This window comes from Choloepus didactylus, chromosome 12 (assembly GCF_015220235.1).
Source record: "Choloepus didactylus isolate mChoDid1 chromosome 12, mChoDid1.pri, whole genome shotgun sequence".
In the NCBI taxonomy this organism is placed as follows: domain Eukaryota; kingdom Metazoa; phylum Chordata; class Mammalia; order Pilosa; family Megalonychidae; genus Choloepus; species Choloepus didactylus.
In genome coordinates this window covers 9,093,055-9,116,415 of record NC_051318.1, presented here as the reverse complement: position 1 = coordinate 9,116,415, position 23,361 = coordinate 9,093,055, and the positions used below count along the sequence as shown (strand labels likewise).

The following is a 23,361-nucleotide window of genomic DNA, read 5'->3' as shown; positions in this document are numbered from 1 at the left end:
ATGGGGACCGGGATGCGGACATATATTGGGGGGCCTTTCAGTTCCTTACAAGCCTTTGTCATCTTGAATCCCCCCAACCACCCTGTGAGCTAAGGCTTACCAGCTGCCGGTCACACCTGCCTTATCTACCACATCATTGTGAGAATAAAATGACAATATATGTGGAGAGACTTTATAAAGTGGAATACAACATATGCATGTTAGTTCCTACTCTCTAATATTTTCATAACTTTTTATAATGTGCTTTCATAACCAGTGGGCCTCCCTGGTTAGCAGAAAGCAGGGAAGGATGTAGCGGGGCTAACAGAGCCTCCCCAACCCGGTTTGAACCCCTTCTCTCCCCCTTCACTCACATGGGCCCAGCTGTCCTGCTGTAAAGACTCAAGCCACCCTTCCCTGTCAGCCTGGGGGTCTCTGTGAAAAACTCCCACTGCAGGGAGTCTTGGCTCAGCCCCCACAGTTCCCTGGAGCCCCTCCTGGGCCCCCCCCCCTTGCTGCCCCCTAAGGGTCTCGAGGGCATCAGTGCGTTTATAAGCTTGTGCTCGGCGGGTGTGGGTTTATCTCCAACACCCATTGCTGAGGTCCCCAAGGCCAAGGCAGGGTGCGGGGGCTTGGTCCACAGCGGGGTCCGGGACTTACCTGGAGAATGAAAAAGCACCGAGAGAAGAAGGAACAGACAGGAAGGTGGTACCCCAGGACACGGAGATACCGAGAAAGCTGCCACGGCCCTGAGCATCCTCCTCACCTGCAGGAAGGCCAAAGCAGGGGATAGACTGGAAACAGATTTTTAGGATGTTATGATTAGAGATTTTAAAATTAGTGTTTCTGTTCATTCTAATGACATGCTGTTTTCAGAAGCTTTGTCAACAGAGGTAAGAAGCGTAAACATACAGAGCTGACAAAAAGGAGGTGTAGTAAGAAAACTCGTGGGACACTAAATTAAGGGAGGGCACATGCACGAGTGCATCTGATCCTTTTAGTCTTCCGGAGGGTTCCAGTCGGGGGATGTGGAGAGAGCCCCTTAGCCGTGCTGAGCTAGCAGGCCAGCTGGTGTTCGGTCCCGGGAGCAGCCAGCCTGCCCCCTCCTGCCCCCTCCTGCCCCCTCCTGCCCCCGCAGCCCTTGGGGACAGGGACGCAGCGATAGAAGGCCTCGGCCACCAGCTCTCGCCAGCCTTTCCACGGGGGACAGACCACAGAGGGATGCTCGGGGGCTTCTCTTGCTAGGCTGAGCCCTGGTGGGGAGACACTGCCCGAGCACTGTGTTGCTCAAGGTTCTGAGGCATTTCTGGGCCTGCAGGGAAAGGGCTGTGGTCAGGATCAGGGTGCCTGCCCTAGGGAGGACAAGGGGTTGTAAAGATGCATGGAGGTTCCCCGTGCTCCTTCCAAGAGTCAGACTTAGGGGTTCAAATCAGGTTAAAGGAGGCCTTCTTTGAAGTGTGTCCCTCTGCACGATTTTTTGTTGCTTACTTGTCCATACTTGAATTTCTCTTAACAAGAAACATGTTGTGCTGCTACGGAAGTGAAGCACTTTTCTGCATAATGAGGTTCTCATTAAAGTAGAAGCATCACAGGATCCCGACAGAGGCTTTGCCATTTTCCAGCAGTTTGGGATTAGACAAAGGTAAAGAGACAGATGATGCGGGGCTAGGGCTGTAGTGCTCAGGCTGGGGAAGCTTCTAGGTGGATGGGAAACTAGAACCGGTGTCAAGGCAGCAGGTAAATGGTCACGGCTGGGGCGATCGAGCTGCCTGGCTGGCCCCAGGGTCTGTGATTTAGAAACGAGATGTGGCTGGCAGGGATGGGCTGAGGGGCAGGGAGAAAGCAGTGACAGAAACTGCGCATGTTTGGCCAGGCCCCTCTGTGCCAGGCAGTGGCTCTGAGATTTCAAGAACACTGGGACCTCGCAGAAGTGCCTGGGAAAGATATCTCACAGCAATTGTACACAGGATGCTCGAGTGGAGCAAATACAGGCCAAGAGATGGCTACAGTATTCTAAGGGGGAGGTGACAGATCGCAGGTAGCACAGTTCACTCAAAAATTAAAGAAAGCATTTCCACCTGGGTTCAAGTGAAATGTAAGAAGCAACAGGTGACTGCCTAGATAGGAAGAGAGAGAGAGGAGGCCCAAATTAAATTTAAAATTAGATTTCTAAGCAATGGGGGCTACCGTTGTTGATAATGGGATATTGGGGCTGGTTAACTGTGCCATCGCTAGCGTCTTCCCAAAGGGTAATTCGCAGACCTTGTTAATTCGTGATCCCTCCCCCTTTCTGGAAATATTTTCTTCCTTTGGCTTCCAGGACGCCACGGCCTTCACCTCCCTGGCTGCCCCCTCTCAGCCCCCGTTACTTGTGCACCCTCATCCCCCAACCACACCGCAACCTTTAGGGGCTTCCTGTCTTCTCCAGCTATCCTCCCTTCCACCCTTTGTTGATCCCATCCTCTCTCACAGCATTAAGTAACATCTATACTGCAGAATTTTGCACAGCCATGAAAAAGAATGACCGAGAGCTCCGCAGATGAGTCGGAGGGTGTTTCTACAAGGCTTTGTTGACCGACAGATAAAAGAATGTTTTGTGTAATATGATCCCATTTTGTAAAACAAAATGATGAGAACGAAAACCCAACATGGGTATGTATTTATCTATGTATATGCATATCAATCTGTATGTGACGATGGCAGCATGTGTAAACATATGGAAAGAAACAGGCACAATTGTTAACATGGGCTCCTCAGGAAGGGGGTGGGAGGAGGGCGAGGCTGGAGCAAGGAAGGAGTTGGACAAAACTTGACATGTACAATATGATCCCCTTTGTGTAAAAGCATTTCTTATGTGTGTATGTGCATCTAATGTGATGCCTGACAAGTTGGTCAAGATGATAACATTTCAAACAAACTTTACTTTGCTCTTTATAATTTTATGCATTGCTTGAATTATTTAAAATAGCATGTATGGAGGCTCAGGAAAAATAATAGACCTATTTATATTTGGGGAGGAGGACACTAAGTTGACCTTCCCTCTTTCCAATGAAGGGCTGCAAGTGGCCCTTTATTCTTTAGACTCTAAAGCATAGAGTAAAATCACTATTCAAAATGTTTTCCTCTTGCAAAATTATTTTGGTTTTTCAAGCAGCATTTGATCAAAATATTCTGGGTTGCCACGTGCGAGACTGCGTTCTTGTCCTCTCAGCAGGTGATAGCGACTGGGATCCCTATGCCACGACGATGAAGACCGCGTTCACGGGCAAAACGGGGGCAGCGCCTGTGTCGACTCAGTGAGCGCCTCGGGCCAGTCACTTTGATTCGTTGATTTGGGTTCTATTGTTTAGTATTCAAAGTGAATTTAGAACATCATCAGGGAAGGCTTATAAAAATGTCTTGGGAGAAGAATGCCTTGGGTAGGATGTAGTGGGTGCATAGATCAAATGCCAGAGAGAATTCCTCCCCTCGGACAGTACCCAAAACTCCTACAGGAAAACCCAGAAAAAGGACATATTGATCTTCAGAAAGAAACTGTGTATGATAGTTTATAACAGACCCAGTGTATAGGTTTCCTAAATATTGAGTGTGAATCAAATCTATTCCTTAACATACAGTAGACAGCCAGTGGCTGCTGAATGAGCAGATGAGATCACTACCGTCACCAACCCCTCTTGCTCCTACCTCACTCCTCCGGTTAGTACTTCCTGAAGCAACACTGGCTTGCAGCTCCTCCAATTCCACCTGAACTGAGGGCAGTGGGAATTTGTGTCCAGCAGCCGCCTCTCTAAGCCTGTTTGTCATGAGTGAGAGTGGGACCAGGGGCCCTATCAAATTTCATTGCTTCAATAGTAGGTGGGAACTCGGCACAAAGAGCCTTCAAGTGCCTGTATTTCCTCTGCAAATAGTCTCCAGTAAAGAGGACCTTCACCTTAAAAGTTCCAGTTGTTGGGAAGGTGATGGAGTATTGGCAGCACCCAGCCGTGGAGCCGGGCAGCCGCGGATCCTCCCTCAGCTCCCTGGTTGTCTGTGTGGCGTGGGGCGAGAACACGTGAGCTGCAGCTCAGCTTTAATGCTGGCAAAATGGGAATGATGACTCCCGCCTAAGGCAGTTATTCTGAGGATGCAAAGCGCTAGGACAGTGACTAGCACAAGAAGTCGCTCAATCATTTCAATTCTATTCCTCAGCGTAATAAATGGTAGATTTCCAAAGAGCGCAGGGCTGCATGACGCCTAAATTCCGAGTTATTGGCCATCCCACTGTCACATTATCTATCTTAACCGGGAGACTTATCATCTACTGTCACGATTTTTAAGTTTGTATTAACTACATTTTTTCATCTTGAATAGTTGCAAAGGATAAATTTTCTAGCACTTCCTAAATATTGACATTCTAAAATAAAGCTGTTATGTCACTTCTTTAATGTAAATACCTTAGCAAATTAATATCCATTATGATTCTTTATATATATATAAATACATAACAAGCTCTTTAATTTATTTCATGCCTTTTCCTCCATAGAATTTTACCATGTCATAATGTACTTTATGTTTGAAAATAACTTATTGATCACTCTAATATAACTTTCTTTGCAACTATTGTAGTGCATTAAAATTAATTTTTAAACTGTTGTGTGACCCTAAGTATGGGTTTTTAGTACACAAATGCTCAAAACAACAAATACCCTTACAAATATAATAATTGTACTAAATGCAAAAATAATCTTTCAGCACTGTATTTACTGAGATAAATGGGTCTAATTTGTTTTCAAATGATCTTTTGTGGTCCAGTTTTGAGTCTCACTTATTTTTAGGATGTGACCACATACAGCACATTTTTTCTGTTACTTTTTCCAATTTATATTGCAAGTATGAGAATCTGTTCATAGAAATAAGTATGCAAATGAAGCATTTTATATGGCAATGTCATTCAACACTCTCAACTCTGAGTTATGTGCCAAAAATCACAAGGTGATTTTTATGATTGATCAGCTGACAACTTGGTTGGGTACTCTCCTTCAGTTTTTACTTACGAAGTGAAGAATTAGATGATTTAGTCATCCAGTTATTGAGCCTTTCCTATCTCATATCTGAGAAGTACCACCAAAAAGGCAAGTCTCAACAAATGACTATTAATTATATTTACTCTCTCACTGGAAGCAACATGGTTTAATATTACACTACTCAAATGGACTTGGAAAATAGAAACATAATTTCAGTAATGGCTCCCATACAAATCTCTTTTTAATAAAAGACTTTTTTCATTAAGGCTTCAAATATATTTTTATCAAAATTTTGGAGCTGAAGATTTAGCTCATACATTTACACACTCTATGCCTATTTGTAAAATCCATTCTTGTTTTCAACTCAATCAGCCAAAACAGGTTTACTTCCTGTCAAAATAAAGTCTGAATACATTTTTAGTTTCACTAAATGTTAATATGTGTTTTTGGCGGATACTATGAAAATTACTGATCATAAATTTGGCAGGATTTTTTAACAAAGATTATTAAGGCAACATTATTTTAAAAGATACAGGTCTAACGTGATTATTAATTCAGTAACAAAAACAATGCATAAAGTGAGCTTAATTTGGGACATTATTTGCAAAGTGTGAAACATGACAAATCATAATTCTCCTTGGTTATATTGAACTTGTGTGTTTAGAACTCTGGTGCTTGACTTTTGGGGATAATTAAATAATAATCGTGTATAAAAATCAAATAATTCCATTGATTTCATTAGACATTATAACTAAATACCTACTAAGCATTTAATGAAAGAGAAAGTTGTATATGTTAAAAACTAATTGGTCTGGCAGGGTAGCGTATGCTTTCATTTATTGCTAAATATTTTATAATGTGAAATAAATTGAGGGTTGACTGTATTTTACAGTTTTCATAATATGATTCAATTTAAAAATAAGATTTAAATAACATTGAATGATGAATACAAAATCTGAACAAAATCACTTACGATTTTTATCTACTGGTTTTATCCAGTGAAAATATTTGGTGGTCCCAGAAAAGATTCCAGTTGTACTTAAAAAAAATCAACATCTCCAGCCTGTATTGCTTCACCGTATTTGAAGATGCTTTTCTTTCTGGCTAATGACATGTTCTAGGGATTAAAAAAAAAAAAAAAAAAAAGCTGAAAAGATGCTTACCCTTGTAAACATATGGCGAAAAAGAAATTTTAAGCATCCCATGTTCTCTGCTATCCTCAGAGGTGTCTCTCTAAGGAGGTCTGAACATTTTATAATGGTTTGGAGATGCAAAACCTGGTGTTACTGTGACATGCCACTCTCTAAAATACCTGAGTTCAGAACATTCCCCCTTAGGCCACTATCTCTGGTTATAACACCTCCACTCTCTGCACAAATAACTTGTATGACTGAGAAAGACAAGTCCTCGGCAAGTATATGGCACCTGGATGACGAGGACATTACTATGACAAATTTTCCCTTCATTTGGTGGGGGTTCACATCTGAGACAAAGCACCATAGGAAGATTCCATGGCAACGTGGGAAAAGGAGAATTCTGAAACGGTGTGGGAAAGAAAGGACATGCATAAATTGTGCAGGCTTGTCCTTCAGGTAGACACACTTTAGGAAAGAATATCTAGAAACTGAGATCTGCCCATTGATTCCTTAAAAGCTATTTGTGCTGTGTTCCTTTTGGAAAATTTTCATGTGCCTTTGATTACTCCAGTTTGATTTAAGACCACTGTCTGGCATGACCCCAAATATCTGAAAGACAAAGTAGACAATCACCCAGGTGAATACAACTTTTCAGATGTTTGATTTCTTACAGATATAAACTGTACCTCCCAGTCCTCTCTTTTGAAAAAAGTTGTCATACAAAAAAAACTTTAAACGTATACAAAGGAATATACATTGAATCTCCAGCTATCACCCAGGAATCATAGGCAAATGGAAACTTTTTATCTATGCCCTCCACCCACCCTTCCCACTGGGTAATTTTGAAGCAAATTCTAGGCATTATATCATTTCAATTGTAAAATATTTTGTATATATATACACACACACACCATTATCTCTACTTAAAAAAAAAAATTCCCTAATATTAAATACTTCATCAGCAAATTTCCCCAATTTTCTCACAATTAAAAAATAAAGAACATTTCAAATTGAATCCAAGCAAGGTCTGCACATTGCACTGGTTATTATGTTCCTTGTCTCACTGAATCTACAGGTTCTCCCTCTTTTTTTTTTTTTTTTTTTTTAACCCCTGACAATTTCTTTGCTGAAAAAACAGGATCATTGTTCTGGATTTTTTCTGATCTCATTCCCAAAAGGTCATTACAAATATTTCTCTTTTTACTATATTTTCTGTAATCTGATCATAAAGACTTCATCTGAAGCATGAGGCACGTCCACTATTTGGGCAAAATGACTCAACAAGTGGTGTTGAGTACATCCACTCAGAGGCACCGAGTATCTGGAAGTGGGCCCTCTTTTTGAGCTGTGAGTGGCCACTGCTGACCACTGCCTAGATGCATTATTTCATCAGGGGTTTGCAAACCAGTGATATCCCAATTCATATTGCACCAACTCTTTGGTTATAATGAGGTACCATTTGTACAGGAGAGTACCCAGTTCTTTAAAAAAATTAATAAAATGAATTTCAGATTGTTATTCTTCTTAATTTCATCCCAGGCCTCCCATACTTTTGTTAAGAGCCATCTTAAGATACAGGGTTGTTTCTTTTTAGGTGGATCCAGAAATTAAATTATGTCTGACATCAAATCTTAAGCCAGCCAATCTTTTAAAAATGTAATGAGTAAAATTACTTGGCATGTATAGTGTTGTGAGATTTGGCATTTGATCCCTTATTCTAATTTCTACTGTCTTTACTTTTCTTGTAGTCAAAAAGGTATTAGAAGATTAGGATATGCATATTCACTTAGTGACCCTATTTACAATCAGACTCAATACAACGATGAATATGTTTGGAAATCACATTCCAAAGAAGATTTGCTTAAATCTGGGACCTCAAGAGGACTTGGGGGCCACAGACATCACCCCGGTCAAGTAAGAGAATATCTACATATCTGTTACATTTGATGCCATATCAACAACCTATAAGAATGTGAGTTTGAATACGTTAAAAAGACCCTTCATCTTCCGTAATGTTGGGATACGCTGTCCTTCCCGGACTCCTTCCTGCCTGCTTTCTCGAATTATTTCCAGTCACTTCTCCCCATCTCCTAGACCCCACATACTATGTTTTGTGCACCCTCAAACCTCATGCCTTTGGTTGTTCTCTTTCCTCCATCTAGAATGCCCTTCACCTGTCCACCGAGAGAACACCTGTAGTTCTTCAAAGACCAGCTTAAGGGGAGCCGTCCCTAATGCCCTTCTCCCCCGGGTAGGAGGAATTACTGCTGCCTCTGAGTTTTCTTGGCACTGCGTACCCTTCTTCATCATAAAAGGCAAAGCTCAGTTGTGTGTTAAAGGGTTTCATTTACCCAGCAGCCCCCTGGGAAGGAGCCAACTGGATGCCCTCCATAGATGTTAAGGCAGCCAAAATGGAGAGAGCTGACTGAAAGCTATGAAACAGCAGGAAGTGGAGAGCCAGGGGTGCCTTGGGTGACTGGGCTATGCTTCTGCTGTTACTGAGCTGAAACATGGCGGAGATCAGGTTTGTGGGGAAGGACAAAGAGAAAATGAGCAGTTCAGTTTAGGACAATGGTTGAGGTTATGTCCAACAGGCAGTTAGGGGTGAGCTGGAGCTGGAAGCTTGGGAATTACCAGAACACACACACACACACACACACACACACACACACACACACACACACCATTTAATCTGATTCCTCATGGCAATGATTCATTATAACTTTACTTTTGTCTTTAATCTTCCTTAATAGTTTAAAATTAAGGTAAAATAATCTATTACAATTTCATACTGTAGATGTGAGCATACACACAGGATATTCTTCCCCTTCTTCTAAGTGTTATTGGAAATTCTCAGCCAATGAGAGCAGCGTGGCGGGCTGGCTGTGTGTTCTCAGCCAATGAGAACCAGCATGGGAGCGCTGCAGCGGGATTTCAGCCAATGAGAGCCAGAGCGACGGGCCGGGCTGAGCTCTCAGCCAATGAGTGTCCTCATGCGGACCCCAGGCCCGCCCAGGTGGTGGACGCGCTCCTTATCAACCCAAGTGGAGGGTGTGCCGCGTGGTTTGCTCTGCGGAGGCCTCTTTTCCCGCCATTTATTTTGTTATATGCTAAGCAGTGTTGCTGTGGCTCGGGCCTGGGCTAGGATGAGGCCGCCGAGCGCCCGGGGCCCTCCCTGTCTGCCGGCAGGCGATGTGCACGGGATCGTGATGGCGCCGCCCCAGGGAAACCAAGGAAGAGCGTCAGGCTGCTCACATGCAGCCCCAGTGCTGGCCGCGGGCTCCCTCGAGGAGGTGGCCGTGGGAACCCGGCCGGGAGGCTCCGGCGTGCGCCGCGTGTGTGGGCAGGGCGCTCGCGGGGAACTTGGCCCCTGAAACAGGCCTGGGACCACCACCCCACACACAGGGATCCCAGCGGGGACCTCCGACCCGCGCGGGCTGACGGCGACCCTGGGGCGAGGCGGCCTGGGGGAGGGTGGGGGAGAGACGGAGCCCGAGGGTGGACGCGGCCACCGAGGGGAGCGTGCGGTCCCCGCCTGCCAGGTGCCCAGGAGGAGAGAAGATTGACCATCACGTCAGATATCATCAGCTTTGTGTTGGACTTCCGGTCACGAGGTCGCTGTGAAGGCAGCTTCTGCCGAAGACAGTCGGGTTGTGGAGGAGCGCCTGAGAGGGAGAAGCCTTCCTCACTGGCGGCGTGTGCCACTCTTCTTCATTCATTGAAACAACCTGCATTCACTGAGAGCCTCCTGAGGGCCAGGGTCTGGGTCAGGGGATGTAGCCGCAAACAAAACTGGAAAACAAATCCCGGTCCCAGTGCAGCTTACATTCTAGCGCAGGGAGGCAGATGAATGAGAATCAGTACAGGGCGCAGGCAAACTGCAACATTCCATAAAAGGTTAGGAGGTGATAATTGTCACGGGAAAAAACTAGATGAGGGAAAGTGGGATACGAGTGGAGTGGGTGAGGGAAGGGTTTGCAAGTTTAACCGGGGTGGTTAGGGGAAGTGTCATTTAGGTGGTGATGCCCGAAGCAAGACTCGAAGGAGTTGAGGAAGCAGAGCCGGCATCTGAGGTGGGAGCCTTTCAGGGGAGCGACCAGCCCCACCGTGAAGGAACAGCAGGGGAGTCATGCGGCTGCGGTGGGATGCGTGAGGGGGAAGATAACAGAAGGGGAGGTCAGAGAGGAAAGAGGACGTGGAGTTGTGAGGAGGTGAGGGATAGATATGGAGGGGAGTGGGGCGTGATAAATCGTGTAGGGCCTCGTAGGCCATTGCAAGGCCTATGGCTTCACTATGAAGGAAATGAGCCACTGCAGAGATTTGAGAAGAGGACTCACGATCTGCTCCTTTCACCAGTATCACCTTGCCAAGAAAAAACTGAAAGAGCATGGGTGGAAGCAGGGAGACCAGTTAGGAGGCTACTGTGGTCTCCTGGAGATGGGTGATGGTGGCTTGGATTAGAGTGGTAGCAGTGGTTGGGGGAAGTGGTCAGATTCTGACTATATTTTGTAGATAAGTAAGCTTCCTGATATGCATGTGGGCTGTGGAACAAAGAGATGAGATGGGCCAAGGATGACTCCAAGGGTTCAGGATGGAGTGGTCATGAACTGAAACATGGGTTACTCTGGGTGAGCAGGCTTAGGGGGAAGTTCAGTTTTTAACATGTGAAGTTTGAGATGTCTAGTAAACTTCCAAGAGGAGATATTAAAAAGGCAGTTGGCTGTCTGGGCCTGAATTCAGGGAAGTGGTCTCAGCTGAAGATAAATTTGGGAGTCATCACATAAACTTGGAATTAGTGAGACTGGGTGAGATTATCAAGCGAGAAAAGAGAAGCAATCCAATGACTGAACCCTATTGTACAACAGCATTAAGAGGCCAAAGATACACAGAAGAAAGGCCACAGGGGACTGAGAAGTGGCAGCCAGCTCTGAAGGAGAAAACCTGAGAGTCTGTTGTCCTGGAAGCCAAGCCAGAAAGTGATTGAAGGAGAAAGGACTGACCATAGTGTGAAATGCTGCTGGTAAGTCAAGTAAGATGAGAAGAGAGAATTGACCATTGGATTTAGCATAATGGAGTTCATCTAGCAGAAGTGGTGACCTTGACAAGGAGGTTGTGATGGAGTGGTGGCAAGGACACCTGATTAGAGTGAATGGGAAGACAGAACTTCTTGGTGAAATAGCTGATTCCATATCTGGGGCAGGAAATGAACAAGGTGAGCCTGGAATACCTTTTCATGCCAGGTAGCAAGGAAGCTATCAAAAACCACTAGAGTCATGTCAGAACAACTCAGGAGTCAACTTTAAAAGGCTGCCACTGGTTGAAGATAGGACAATTTGAGCTTCAATAAGGATGATATTTGCAGTGGGTTGCAACACATCAAATATGTTTGAATCCATGAGTTCTGTTAGAAAAATTTGGGGACATTTAGAGCATGGTAGGGAACCAGTTCATTACCTTGAAAACTGATAAAGGAAAGGATCAGTGTTGTTGTTTTTCTGCTTTACCTATATAAATTATGCCACTGGCTAACCAAATGGTAGATAAGGGAAAATGTCTCTTTATGAAGATATTCTAACTAATAAATGAAAATATTAGAATATCACCTCTTTGCATCTGTTAATCTAGGCTTGAGCATCAGTGGCGGCTAACATCACACAAAGAGAGACAACTGTACATTATATGTCTCCTGTAGTTTTGCCAAACACCATTTGTAGTCTTGTCAAAGTGATCTAACCCGAGTCTGAGTCAGGTTTTCAATCCAGCTACCAATTTGCAGAAAATGCAAATTGTAAAACTGCACAATTAATATGCCATCAACAACATCCAGATTGTGGAAACCCTTCATGTCAAATGGCTTAGTTCCTTCAATTGATAAATTACAAGGGACAAAAGAGATGGAGAGGGGACCTGAATATTAAAAGAGTCTTACAAGACAAATTCGGGACAGTGAATATACATAACCATTTTGAGGAATTTCAGTGTAAAGGGAAGCTGAGAAATGTGTTAATAACTGAAGGGCATTGTAGGGTGAAGAGAGGGTTTTCTTCTTAAGATAGAAGAAATAAAGATACTTGTACACTGATGGCAATGACCCAGTAAAGAGGAAGATGTTGAAGTTGCAAAAGAGAACTGAGAATCGTTGGAGCACTTGCTGGAGTAGACAAATGAAATGGCATCTAGCGCCCCGAAAGGGCGTGGCCCCCCCAGGAGGACCCCCGGCTCCCCTGCCACTGCTGGAGGGATGGCGGCGTGTGTGCTTGCAGTGCGGGGCTGGAAGACATGGCACGGACTGTGGACCTTCTCTTCTGATGACTTTGATTTCCTCAGGGAAATAAAAAGCAAGGTTTGTGAGAGAAGGGGGTAGATGGAAGGAGATGGTGGAGGTTTAAAGTTTTATGATCATAAAAACTTTCTAGAGGTGAAGGGGAAGAGACTGGCTGCCCCTCCACTCTCTTCCCAGATGTTGCTGAGGCCCCTCCATGAGAGGCAAAGTGTTTTCCAGAGATCCAGGCTTCCAGGGGAAAGCAGCCTGGCCGGCTCTGCTCCTTGGGCACACACGGTCCGGGCTAGACTTAGTGTGGGTTTCTCCTCTGCTCTTGTCTTTGGGAGAATCCTGGTTGGAGGCATAATTCTTGGGACTTATTGATCACATTTTTTTGTTGTTGTCCATTTGAGAAGTCAACTGTGGCTGGGGAAACCAATAACTCCAGTTGCTAGGCCCCTACTGGATGTCATGGATTCAAATCCAAATAAGAGGAAAAGGGGAAAGTTTACAAAGTGACATATGAACTTTGAGGGAAAAAAGTATGTGCACACAGAAACATATTCTTATAGTCCGTTAGGTGAAAAATGACAGATTTCCCTGAAACTTGTGTTTGTATTCATAGGATGTCTTGCTGCGGACACTACCTCATGGTCCGTCACCAGCATCATAAATGGCTGCCTCCTTCGGAAAAGTGCTGCTTCAGCAGAAGAAGTCAGGAATGCACTGTCAAATCAGTTTATTTCTGTCACTAAGGAAGACTTTGTGGACAGAGCAGAAGGTAAACGTGTTAGAAGCATGTTAGGTTTTCTGTTTTCCCTGTTGCTGTGCTGGGTTGCAGCGTTGGGTGGGGTGGAGGAGCACAGTGTAGACGTGAAAGCTGGCAACTTAGCAAACAAAAAACAGTCCCGGTACAAAGGCCCACGTTGTGTGCAAGGCAGGGGGCTGTGGGTGCCCACAGTGGGACATCCAGTCTAACATGGGGATGCCAGTCAGGAAAGGCTCCCAGGAGAAGTGATGGGTAAACTGAGGCCTGAAGGAGGAGGAGGAATTAACCAGGCAGGGATGAGGGGAAGAGTGTCCTAGTGTTGTGCAGACCTAGCGGCTCAAGTCGAGGAGCAAAAAGAACTTCAGCATGAGCAGAGCAGAGTATGGGCCAAGGAGGGGAGGGAAGAGACCACTGTGGGCACAGAGGACCCAGTCTTGAAGGGTCTTGCAAGGCATCATAGGGAGTTTCAAGTCTATCCTAGGAGCAATTGGGAGCCACTGAAGTTATAGTTAAGTAGTGACCCAATTCAGGGCTAAGGTTTAGAAGAATCACACTGGCTGTAGGGTGAAGAATGGCGGTGGGCAAGCCTAGAGGAAGGAGCAGACAGGAGATGGTCAGACAGCTCAGGGAGAGGATGCTGGCTTGGACCAGGGCTGTTCAAGGCCATAGGGAGGGAGGTTGAGTCACAGGATTGTAGTCTACGCCCTTTGGCTCTTTGGCTGACCATCGTATCACCATCATCCACTCTAGGGGCTGGTTCATCATGAGCAATGAAAATAAATTTTGATTGAAGAAATGAATGAATGAATGATAGGAATAAGTGACAGACAACAGGAATGAGGGAGTAAAAGGAGCCCGGTGTCTGACTTGGGGATCTGGATGGATGGGAGGGTGGTACCTTTTGCAGATGATAAAGAAGCTAGAGCCATTTTATTCTCTCCCTAGGTGGAAGGGAAAGTATAGCACTTTATTCATTTTGCCTCCCACAATTGCATGTCTTCTCTGGGATGGGAGCCTCGCTTTACAGATTTTCCCTTGCACAAGTCTAGATTCTTCCCTCATTCACCTTGGCTCTGCTCTTAGGGTTTGGTAGCTGAGAAAGCTGCTGACTGGTTCTCTGTGAGGGTAGCTGGAGGTGATGCTGTAACTTACCCTACTTCTCAGGGGCCCAAAATGAGTTCAATTCCTGCAGACACATATTCCAGAAATTACGTATTTGCTGATACAATGCCATTTTGTTATTGCATATCAGCAGGAAATTAGCTTCATGGAGAATTCATGAAAATTGACTGCAGATGTTTTTAAACTCAAGCAAGGAAACCTTTCCCTGACTCACTGAGAAAACAGTGCATTCTGGTTTACTACCCCAAGGCTTGTGACAAGGTGGTTTTTGGAGCATTAGTGTTCCACTTCTTTGACTGGCAACAAAATAACACCCAACAACAGCCAAGGAAGGCTGGATGCCCGGTGGGTTCTGTACCCCATCCATGGAGCCCTGAGGGGCCCCTAGTCCTCCTGGGGATCTTCGTGGGTCAAGAGAGGATGCTGACGAGGCTCCCAAAGGCTCGCAGCTCCACCTTCTTCCTGTCTCAGCAGGCCCTTCCGCCTGCGCGGGCTGTGGGCAACCTCCCCTTCCCCTTATTGAGGTCATCCCCTCCTCCTGTTCTCTGTGTCTTCCTCTCCAGCATCAATCTCCATCCTCACTGATTAGCCCACCCCACCCGCATACACCTGGCTCTCATAACTCCACTAAAAATTAAAACAAAAACTAAAGCCCGATCTTGACCCACATGTCTCTGTAGCAACTGCCTCATTTTCTGCTTCCCTTCACGACCTGCTGACGTTTACTAAGCTCTTACAATACACTTTCAAAAATTAACAAATTTAAACGTCACAACAACCAATGAAGTTATCATCCCCAATCAAAGATGAGGGATCTGAGGCTCAGAGAGGGTGAGCAACCTGCCCAGGGTCACCCAGCTAATCATCGGGGCCTCTAGGGCTCCCTCCCAGACAATCGGCTCCCCTCCCCTTTCCAGGCTGCCTCCTTCAGAGTTAAATATCTTTAGAAGAGTCAAGTTACACATGCTGTTTCCAATTCCTAACTTCTCGTTTTCTATTTTTTAAAATTGAAATGTACTCTTATTAGACTACTGCATGACTATTCGTAAATCAAAAGGTTATTAAAGGCTTATAATGAAATACCAGTTCCTTAACCCACCCCTCTCCACCCCCAGTCTTACTCCCCATAGGCAATCAATTTCAGTCCTTTTAACTGTTTCTTTTCACGTGTCCCTCCATAGTTTTAAATAATATGCTTACACTGCTGGTTCTTGACTCATCAGTTTCAGACATTCTCCTCTTCCTGTTATGGTAGTTGAGGATTTGGTTCCTCTGTACCTCTTTCTCTCTCTCTCACTCCTTCTCCACCCAGCCTCTCAGTATAATTATATCATAACTTCTTGGTTAATTCCGTTGCTAGTGCTTATATTACTATGGTTATATAAACATTTACTGCTGAGTCAGGAATATTTTATGATTGTGTTTCCTTTTCCTTTGTTTTGTTTGACCGGTTAATAACTATTTTGCATGTGCTTAGATTTGTCCTACATGCCCATCACTAATTTTTCCCAGGACTTTGTCACACACACACTTATCACTATTTTTCCCAAGCACAGTTTCTAACTTTCTCTCCGCTTCGGTATTTTTCCAGGCGATCTTCCTTCTGATGCCCTCCATCACTGTCCTCTAATCTAGACTGGTGGCTTTGTCGGTTGACTGCCCAACTCTACCCAGAACTTCCTTCTTCCTCATCTTGGGCATTTCCTTTCCCTTTCTCCTAGGATGGGTCCCTGTTTCCTTAGTCCACACCATCCTCTCTGTCCCCCCGTCCCTTATTTTGCTGAAGCACTTCTTTCAGCAGCTTATGAAGAAAACATGCATAGGAGGTTCTTTTTTGAGTGTGTTCTTGCTACCTGGAAATGTCTTTTTCTTGTCATTCCACTTGTTTGATAGTTTGGGTGGATATAAAATTCTGGGTCTGTAATCATCTTCCATCAGAATGCATCCCTCTGGGTGTCTTCTAGCAGCTGGGATTGCTCCTGAGAAAACCAATGCCATTTTGATTCCCCATCCTGCTATATATTCTCCCCTTTCTTCCCATCCAAGAAGTGCTTAAGATTTTCTCTTCATTGCTGACATTCTCAAATTTCACAGTTGTATGCATTGATGAGAGACTTTTTTCATACTTTAGGTTGGTCATTCAAAGGCCCTTTCAATCTGGAGACTCATATCCTTCAGTTTTGGAAATTTTTTCCTCCATTAGTCCGTTCATATTTTCCTCCCATATGTTTCCTCTGTTCTCTTCTGGCGCTTCTCTCAGTTGGACTTTTTCTCTATTTTTCTTACTTTTTCTCTCCTAGTAGGCTTCTCTTTGTATTTTTGTTCTGTTTATTTTAAAATACTTTTTAATCCAATTCTTCTACTGAATTTTTATTTCAGCTCTCATATTTTGAACTTCCAACCTCTCTTTCTACCTCGCTAATGATTTCTTTTTTAAAAACAGCATTCTGTTCTTATTTTACAGTTGCAGTAATTGTCATCAATTTTAGGATATTATGATATTCATTTAACATTTTCGTCTGTTCCTTGCGTTGTTTCCATTTTCTTAGTCATTGCATGAAAATTTGGATCTCTGGTCATATTTATAAGGGATCAGTGGCAGATTTACTAAGAAGCTAATAAAAGTTCAGTCTCATTTCTGTGGACTCCTCTTTTTCTTAAAGAAATATTGCTTCAGGGCCCACAAAACAAGAAACTAACTGTACAGAGACGGGGCTTTGACTGGTGCCCAACATAGGTGACGTGGTGATGCACTGTCTGTCTGTTGAGAAACCCTCCAAGGCCAGGATTTGTAGATCACTTTCTCGAGAAGGGGACACACTTGGCTGTCGGCACTTGGAGAGCAGGTGAGTAAGCAGACCTTCACTGGACCCTTCTGTTTCCAATCCTGCACCTCGTCACCCACCTTCTCCCGTGCCCGGTGCAGAGCCTCTTTGGTGCAGTTTTGCAGAGAATGAACTTCTGGTGAGGAAGGGACAGTCCTGGAACTTCATGAGCACAGCAAGGATATCCAGGGAACTCTAACCGCTCCAAATTTTCACCTGCCCTGAGCCTCCCTATCAGCTCTCCACTGAACTGGCTGCCTTCAAGTTTGAGCTTGTTGGAGTCCGGAAATGTGCATTAGCTCTTGCCTTTCTTACCCTCTTTTGTGGGCACTTAGGTTTCAGCTTCCGCTACTTTGCTAAGTCAGTTGCCGCACCTCCATTAGATTTTTGTCTTCCAAAAATGTGTGTCTCTAAACTACTGTCATTCTGACAAAGTGTTGGGGGTAGGGTAATGAATGCATGGACTGTGGTGATGGGGACACTGCTGGCCCTTTCACTCTTCAACCCCTGCCAGTCTGGTTTCTGTCCCCGTCATGCCACTGAAACTGTTCTGGTCAAGGTCACCAGTGACTTTCCTTGGATACTTTTCCATCTGCATGTCACCCAACCTCTAGGCAGTATTGAAAGTTGTTGGCTGCTTGTTCTTTTTTGTAACTCTCCTCTTCTAGCTTCTGTGACACCACATGGGAAAGCTTCTGGGTTCCCTCTGCTTCTCTGGCATCTCTTTTTTTTTTTTTTTTTTCTTTCAATTTGACCCCTGTTAGAATTCCTTAGAGTACCCTTCTCCTTTAAAGAGCAACTATCCTGAGGACTTCCACATTTGTATCTCTGCCTCAGACCCCAGCTTCATATATCCAGGTACTGAGAAGTCTCATGAGGTTCCAATTCATGACCTTTCCCTTTTCTAGCAATTGACCTTCCTAAATTATCTCTAGATCCCCCCAATTCCTTCACCACATGACAGCCAGATGATCTTTTAAAGATCCAAATTGGATATTACTCTACTGCTTCTGCTCACTTGCTTTCCATTGCACTTCGATTAAACCCAAATTCCAGTTCTTTATCTTGGTTTATAAGGTCCTGTGAGGGTGGCTCTTCTTACCTCCTCACCATCATCTCCTTGCTCTTTCCCCTTTATTCACTAGGCTCTGGCCACATGGGACTTTTGTTCATTCCCCCCACCCTTTTTTTTTCTCATTTTGCCAGTGCACTTGCTGTCCCCATTGCCTGAATGCTTTACTCCCAGCTCTTTCCATAGCTTCACTTTGTCATTCTGTGAATTCCAATTTAAACATCGCTTCCTCTGTGAGACCACTGCTTACTGTTTTATCTGAAGAGCATGCTGCCACCCTGTTTATTTCTTTCTAGCACTTTGCATTTTGGAGTTATTTGTTTGCTAATTTTTGGCTTTTATGTTTTGTTTGTTTGCCTTACTGTTTCCCCTACTTTCCAGTGCTCTCCTCAAAGGCAGGGGCCTTGTCACCTTTAGGTACCCAGGGCCCAGTGCACTGCCTGCTGCATAGTTGAAGCCTAGGAAATACTTCCTGAATGATGGAGAAAGTGCAAGAGAAGTATAGTGTTTGAAGCAAGATGCATATGGGATCAAAGGGCACCTACAGATAAACATTAAGGGTCTTGGGAAAACATCTGAATAGTCAGCATACTTAAAAGATGTCCTTGAGCTCCCAATCAAAGTTGTCCATTAGGCATGAGCAAAATGACCATTTTCCCCTTGTGTAGGCAAATACCCAAGACCTGCCAAGCTGTCAAGTCTACTTTCCAGATCTCTCAACTCCATCTGCTTCCTTCATCCCAATGTCCACTGCCCTGGTTCCGGCTACCCACGTCTCTCCCTTGGATGGCTTCTAACCCAACTCCCTTTTCCAATTTCATCCTCTCTAATCCACTGTCCTGTCCATGCTACAGCCATAGTGAATTTCCGGATGTGCAGACTGATGTCACCTTCCAGCCTAAAACCCTTTCCTCACTCCCATTGCCCTGGGGATAAAAGCTAAATGCCTTAACCTGAGTCCCGCATGATCTGATTCCTGCCCACCCATCCGGCATGGTCTTTTGCCACCCCTCGCACTCTCTGAGACTTGACAGTTTTTAGTTCCTCACACTCACCATGTCCTCTGGCCTCATGTCCTTCACCCTCATTACCTCCTGCCTGTGGAACGCTGCTCCTTTTCTTCTTTTGGCCTATTTCTACCCATAATTTTAGTCTAAACATAGACTTCATTTCTCTCCCAGAAACCTCTAATTCCCCAGATTTGGATGTGCAGCTCTCCCATTTGTTTTGATAGCCCCCCCTTTTGCAGTCCTTATCACATGATATTGTAAGTATACTTTTTTTATGTGTCTGTTTCTTGGACTAATACTTTAAGCTGCTGAAACACAAGGACCGTGTCTTATTTTTATCTCCTTATCATTGAATTAAAGCCAATGAGTGAGAACTGCTAAAAGGTGCTTCTTTTCACGTGCAAACTTGGAGAACTTGGCTTTGCTGACTTAGAACAGCAGATAAAGACAGCCGAACTAGTTCCCACTTCACTGTAGATTACGAGCCAATGGTCCTAATAGTTTTGAGCAGTCCCTGCTGTAGATTTACTTTTGGACTGGGCATGCAGCCTTTTTGCAGATGCCATATCTAATCTTAAGTGGACTGGTTTCCCTCTTTGGGCACGAACGACTCTCACATGGTATCACGGGTATTGAGTGAAAAGGGAGCCAGAAGTTGCCTTGAGGGTGTGGTTGGCACTGGGTCACCTGTCTTTGCATCCTTTAGAGCCACCGTGGGTTCTTCCGATGTTGGTAGGTTTCCTTTGTTTCAGGAACCTCTCTTCTCAGTAGCGCCTGAAGGAAGTTTTACAAGGACAACGAAAGGCTTAGTCGAGAAGAACTAAACCCACACTATGGAAAGAACAAGATGCAGTTTACTAGCAGTTTCCTTAAGAATTTATCACCTGGGCAGTCACAATGGCTTGGTTCAGATATGAACTACTAATCCATAGCAATTGTCTTTCTAGTTTTGTTTTGTTTTGTTTTTTTGCTTTTATTCACTCATTTATTTAGAAAATATTTAATGAGGTCTGTTACTGTGATAAATACTGAGGATCAATGAAGAACAAGACTTTACCTTAGTCTTCAAAGGAACTCAAAAGTTTAGGTCCTGAGTTTTGCATTTACTCAGGTCTTCACCTCCAGTTGCTCTCAGCCATTCAAGACCCTTCGCAGTCCGGTTCCAACTCATCTCTCCCCTTCACTGGCAACTATCCCCCTTCCCCACCTTCCCCGCACTTTAGCCACGAGCACACTGCACTCTCTTTGCTTCCTTGTTGGCCCGTCCTCAAAGCGGGCCCTCCCCTGTGCCTGCCTGTGTAGCCGTTGTCTTCTTCTTGTTCCCTAGCAGAGCTCCTCACACTCTCTCTGGGCTTCCGTAGCACCTTATTCAACACCCTGTCAGTGATTCTGAAGCATAAATGAAGCTTTCTTACCTTAGGGGTGTCTGGAGCCACTTCTGGAGATTCTGAATGGTGTGGGATGAGAGCCAGCAGATGTATTCTCCATGTGAGAACCATAGTTCCAAGTGTTATGGTTCCAAGATATCACATTCTATATCTGTTTGTTCTGTGTTTGTCTTTCAAATCACACTAGCTTGAGGTTGCCTTAAGGTAGAACAATGACTTCATTGTCTTTCATCTTGGCATATCACCCAGAACGTACACAGGAACTGAAAACATTATTGAATGGTAACTCTAGGGGAGGGACAAGGGCATGTGCAAGCATTTCAACAGAAATATTCCCCTATGAAGTTATTTGTTATTTACAAAATCCTGGTTATGAATGGCGGTTACTAGGTATCAGATCAGATGACTTGCCATACTGTGTTAAGCCCTAGAGTTCTCTCTTTTCTACAACCTTGTCTTCTCCTTGGGCAGTTTCTGAAGTAATTTTTAAGAGCCATTGGGCACCCTTGTGCTCTCTTCTCTACTATTTTAACTCAGAGGTGGCTGAAAGAGGAGCCCTGTCCTCCTGAGCTGTCTAGACAGATAACGTTTTTAAAAATCAACATTAAAATGCTCTTAGGTGCCAACAGATGTAATTATGTATCATGTGATAGACAATGTATATTACAGTTTATTTTGAAAAGACCTATTGGAAAATGAATCTGGAACAAAAATTGAGTTCAGTGTCAACAGTAATTTGCACTGCTTGGACACTGCTCATGAAATCCATGTTTTAACGTCTTTGTCCTTCATGAGAAAGATGGTATGATATGAGATGTTTCTGAACTAACACTTCGTAGCCAGAATTAGGGGAGAGCTTATTCAAAGTGTGATGACGTGGGACCCTCTCCTCTGTAATCTGGTAGTGCTTGTGGGAACTGGCGTTTATTCTGCACTTCATAAATATTTAATGAATATTGATTAGCAGAGATATGTCAAAGAAATAATAGTGTTAGTATCCACCAATAAAAATGATGTTACCCAACCCTCCATCAGTAAGGTATAGGCTTTGAGTGGTTCTTTCCCAGGTAATGGGGGTGATTTGCACTGCCCTAACTAGGGTTACCGGATTTTGCAAAAAAAAAACAGGATGCCCAGTTAAATTTGAAAGATGATATATAATAGATAAGTAAGACATAGTTTTACATATTTATATGTAAAAGATTCTCATTATTTATCTGAAATTCATTTTTAATTGGAGGTCCTGTACTTTATACAGCACCTCTAGCCCTATGAAAATCCCTCACTGTGCCCCCCAATCCTACCCAAAGGGCTGGTCAGGACTACTGGAGTGAGAAATGCGTTCTGTGGCCACCCAGCAGGACAAAAGTGTACTCTTAACTGACATGCAGATATACTCATTAGAAATACTTCTAATCATTTGTACATACACTTCCTGTGCCTGATAAAGCAGCAGATTATTTCTTGGTTGTAGTGTCCATAACGAGTAAATAGACTGTACCTCTCAATACAAGAAGTGTGGGTTTCAGTCTGATAAAGTGGAAGCTACTGCTAGAAGCAAATGGAATGAAAATGTGATGCTATTTAGAAATAGTTTACCAGGAGTAATTACTGCTTTCTCCTTCTGTCCCTGCCTCCACCCTCAGCTCAGAAGATTAGGAAAAGTTTTCAAGAGCCTCTTGAATGGAAAAAGTCACTTCCCCGACCTCAAGACACTGAATTTCGACGGAATTACCAAGTTCCAGCTAAAATTCCTGAGTTACAGGATTTTAGTTTCAGATATGGATGCTACTCAAACCTGCCTGTTGCTTCTCAGGGGCTAGGTAAGGATGCCTGGGGCTTTCACAACAACTTCAGAGACCCTGTCCCCTGGCTCCAAGATTGCTCAGTCACAGGGTAGAGCAGGTGACCTCGGTAAGTCTTAGTGCAGGCGACGCTCGCCTGGAATTGGAACTCTGCCTCTCCGGTGCCTCAGACTCGGAGGGACTCTGAGTCCCAGGAGAGAATTGACCACTCATGCTGTGGAACAAGGAGGTTCCGTGCCCGGGAGGCACAGCTGTTGGGCCTAGGAGACAGTTTCCTAAGATAAAAGGGAGAAACACAGTTGCTATGAAGTTGGAAAAAGAGGCCTGGTGGGAATCAAATTAGACTTATCAGTTATCCCCTGGAAGTTTATCCACATGGCCCGTCTGTACAAGCATTTTCCATTTTATCACCCCTTCTATTTTGAGTGAGTGTTCTTTTATGATCCTGATTCTCATTGTTTTCGACAGAAAAGGTTTTTAAAGTTACATGAGCAAACCGTCTCCAAGCCACCGATGGAGAAGTTAGCCTGTTGTCAGTCTGAGACAGGGATTTTTTCCTGGCTTGAAGTTGGGATCAAGTAGTGAGACAAAAGGCATAGAACAGAAGCTTAGTATCTTGGGGTTAGAAGGTAGCCTAGAAGTTACGTAGTCTAGATCCTCATGTGATGTGTAATCTCCACTACTCCATCCTTGCCAAGGGGTGATAGAATCCCTGTTAAACCCTTCAAGGCAGTGCCCCATCTCCCAAGACAGCTCCGTCTGCTGTCAGTGGTTCCAAGTGTTTGACAGTTCTCAATGGCTGGGATCTTCCTTGCAGAGGGAAGCCATTGGTTCTGTCATTGGTTCTGCTTCTTCCCATGGAGGTTAAATATTAGAAATCTATTTTCCTATGAAAATCTTATAATGTGCCTTCTAAGTCAGTTAAAGAGCTTTAAGACACTACAAACACTCCTCTCAGGATGTAGTATCAAGTCACCTCACCAGCCCAGT

The 23,361-nt window shown here is 44.3% G+C and overlaps 1 protein-coding gene across 1 annotated transcript in view; it reads left to right on the top strand.

Annotated features, from left to right (window-relative positions):
• The first annotated feature begins 2,627 nt into the window (after positions 1-2,627).
• The window catches only part of TEX26 (testis expressed 26), a 31,387-nt gene continuing 10,653 nt past the window's right edge, over positions 2,628-23,361 (top strand). The window contains 6 exon segments of the mRNA XM_037799888.1: positions 2,628-2,631; positions 3,194-3,275; positions 7,867-8,032; positions 13,006-13,030; positions 13,033-13,161; positions 22,213-22,389. Coding sequence (XP_037655816.1) covers positions 2,628-2,631; positions 3,194-3,275; positions 7,867-8,032; positions 13,006-13,030; positions 13,033-13,161; positions 22,213-22,389 — 583 coding nt within the window.